The 2,970-nt window shown below is 32.2% G+C and overlaps 1 protein-coding gene across 1 annotated transcript; it reads left to right on the forward strand.

Moving 5' to 3' along the window:
* The first annotated feature begins 544 nt into the window (after positions 1-544).
* Positions 545-937, forward strand: LOC111680816 (keratin, type I cytoskeletal 10). Its single transcript, XM_023442535.2, has one exon. It carries the CDS (start codon positions 545-547, stop codon positions 935-937), a length of 393 nt encoding a protein of 130 aa, XP_023298303.2.
* Positions 938-2,970: the final 2,033 nt, after the last annotated feature.

The following is a 2,970-nucleotide window of genomic DNA, read 5'->3' on the forward strand; positions in this document are numbered from 1 at the left end:
TATTTTAAAAAGTGAAACTTTGTATTGAAATTAAGAAAATGTTCGATTTAATAATGATTTTTGTAAATATATTAAATTCAGAGAAAGATTACTGAACACCAGTGCACTAGTAGCTATTGTGCTTGTACATCAAACCAGTTACCGTGATTGGTCTGTGATTGTAGTCCATGTGTTAATAGCATAACACACTCCTTATTCATAAAACATGTAGAACTGCTTTTTTCTTTTGTAATTTTTAGAAAACATTAATAATAATTAGCAATTTAATTAAACAAATTCTTAAAAACTTAATAAAGTTCATGCACCTCATTCCATAGATGCTCGTGTTGCTCGATTCACCAATATTAGATTAATTATAATTATTTTTGATTAATTTTTTTGGTAACATACAGCAATTACGAAATATTGATTTTAAATTTTAAGATGTATAAAATACGGCTATTTTTCCAAATGTACCCATAGAATTGAATTAACTTTTGAATTAAAGACATCAATACAAAATATCTGCTAACAAAGTGTAACTGTAAATATCGTTAGATTCATTATGAAATTATTGGCAGCCGTTTTAGTTTTGTGTTCCTTGGCGCTTGTCCTTAGCTGGCCTGTTGAAAATAACAACTTAGATTTGCTTTTAGCAATTGATGAAACTGCTCAAGGAGTTGACAATAATGATCACACTCGTCTAGCCCGTCATCGCCATCGTCATCATGGTGGTGGAGGTTATGGTGGTTATGGAGGCGGAGGCTATGGTGGTGGTGGTTATGGTGGTGGTGGCTATGGAGGTGGTGGATATCCCGGCGGTGGCTATGGCGGTGGATATCCCGGTGGCGGCTATGGTGGTGGATATCCTGGAGGAGGTTATGGTGGTAGTACCAGTGGTGCTTCAGCAAGTGCCAGTGCTTCTGCTACAGGCTATGGTGAAGGATATGGCAGATAGAAAAATAAATACTAAACGAAAAGTTAATGTATGCAAACATTTTAAATAAAAGTTTTATAATCATATTAATATTATTTTTATTTAATTTAATTGATATCTTTGAAGTTACTGTCGGTAATTCATAGAGTAAAGGAGCAAATGAAATTTTAGAACATGAGATACTATTTAATTTAAACGCCCAATATAGGTGGTTTAAACTTGAGCAAGAAATGCAAAAGTGTAAACAGCTGAAGCAAAAAAATAATACAATATTTATATTAACTAATCTGATTATTAATTGGCATTGAATTGTCATCTCAAAAACCCGCTCTTAAAGTTTAAATTTCATAAAACATTAGCCATAGAGAAACATAGAGAGGAGACCTGTCAAAATTTTTTTGAAAACATAAAGTAGGCTGTTCACAAATATGAATACTGTGTATTCAACATACCACCTGTCATTTGTCAAATTAAATGTAAATAAATTAAATATTTTTAGTTTTGTATAAAATATCAGAATTATGTATGTATGTTTCCGTATTCGTCTGGATTTTAATTTTTTGTCTTGTCAAAATTACGGGTTATATCTATTCGGGATAAGTTCGGTGCTGTTGCCGAAAAAATAACAGATATATAAGTGAATATGCTTTACGTAAACACCTGTCGTGTTGGCCTTATAAGACCACTGAGTAAGCTTTTGAGACGACTCACCACCACCACTTTGTGCTCCTTAAACTTTGCTAATGTACTCGAGCTACCTAATCTCTGACCATTGCTTAACTACAGAGATGCAAAAACATCACTTCAGTATTCAACAACGAATGTGTGATTCGGCAATAGCACCTACAGACCTAATCAGTGGATACACTGTGGTCTGGTATGGACAGAGTAAACCCTAAATATACCCTGACATGGAAGACAAATTCATTGGTATCACATTTATAAGATACTTTACATACATCACCATTCAACTCTGCACACCGACACACTCATTGAGACCAACATCTGAGTAAGTAAGGTCCGTATAACCCTACATCCATCCCGTATGATATACATTTGACACCAGCTCATTTCCAACGCTGGGCCTGGTTTGGCCCCTGTTCAATTAATTTCAAGGAATGTCCGATGATACATTTAACATCACCAGTTTATAAGCCTGGCAAACAGGGAAGAGTTGGTGTCAAAGGAATAAATTACTGAATGAATCAAGGGTATATGGACCTCGCCACACCCAAATACTCGTAACAATGTCGAGTGTTTTCTCTTGAATTTGGGTCACCTACATCTGTTTATTTTGCCGAAGTTATGTAAAATTTAAAAAATAAATAAAAAATTGTTGTGGTGAAAATGTCAGAATAATAAATTAAAATGTCGTTACCCAGCAAACACCGAGTGTTCATGTAAAGTCCAGAAAGGTTGTAAATCAAACTATTTTTAAATTTTAAAACTCTGAATCGAATGTAAACGTGAAATCAGTTTGTCTTTTAAAGAACAGTTAATGTTTAATATTAAATAAAATTAATAACATTTTTAAAACGTTTGATTATGTGTTTGTTGGGTTATTTAAAATATGGGGAATATACTAATACTATCATAAGTTTTTCTACTACTACATTCAATCGACTTAGGTTTTTGACAACAGACTTAGGTCCTTGACAGCAGAGTTTCCGCTCTATATACTCTATGACATTAGCTTCGTACTTTTTACAAGTACAAGCATGGTAAAAATAAAGAAGGTAGTGTCATTCTCTCTATATTTTTTAAAATTCTATATCTGACATGCTTAAGGATTTTGACGTTTTCAAAAAAATAGTAATACCATATTAATTTAAAATTTTCCCATATATTTGAAGTTTAAGAAAAAATTTAATACATAATTTTCATTCATTTGTTGAAAAACATAAAAACGTTTACTTTTAAATTGGAATTAAAGGGAAGATCTTAATTTCAAAATATTAAAAAGCTAATTTGTGAACATTATTTTAAGAATAACCAAGAATGAGTCCCCAACTGCGAAAATACCAAATATTTTTGCAAAAATTTAAGCAAACATA

This window comes from Lucilia cuprina, chromosome 6, assembly GCF_022045245.1.
Source record: "Lucilia cuprina isolate Lc7/37 chromosome 6, ASM2204524v1, whole genome shotgun sequence".
In the NCBI taxonomy this organism is placed as follows: Eukaryota; Metazoa; Arthropoda; class Insecta; order Diptera; family Calliphoridae; genus Lucilia; species Lucilia cuprina.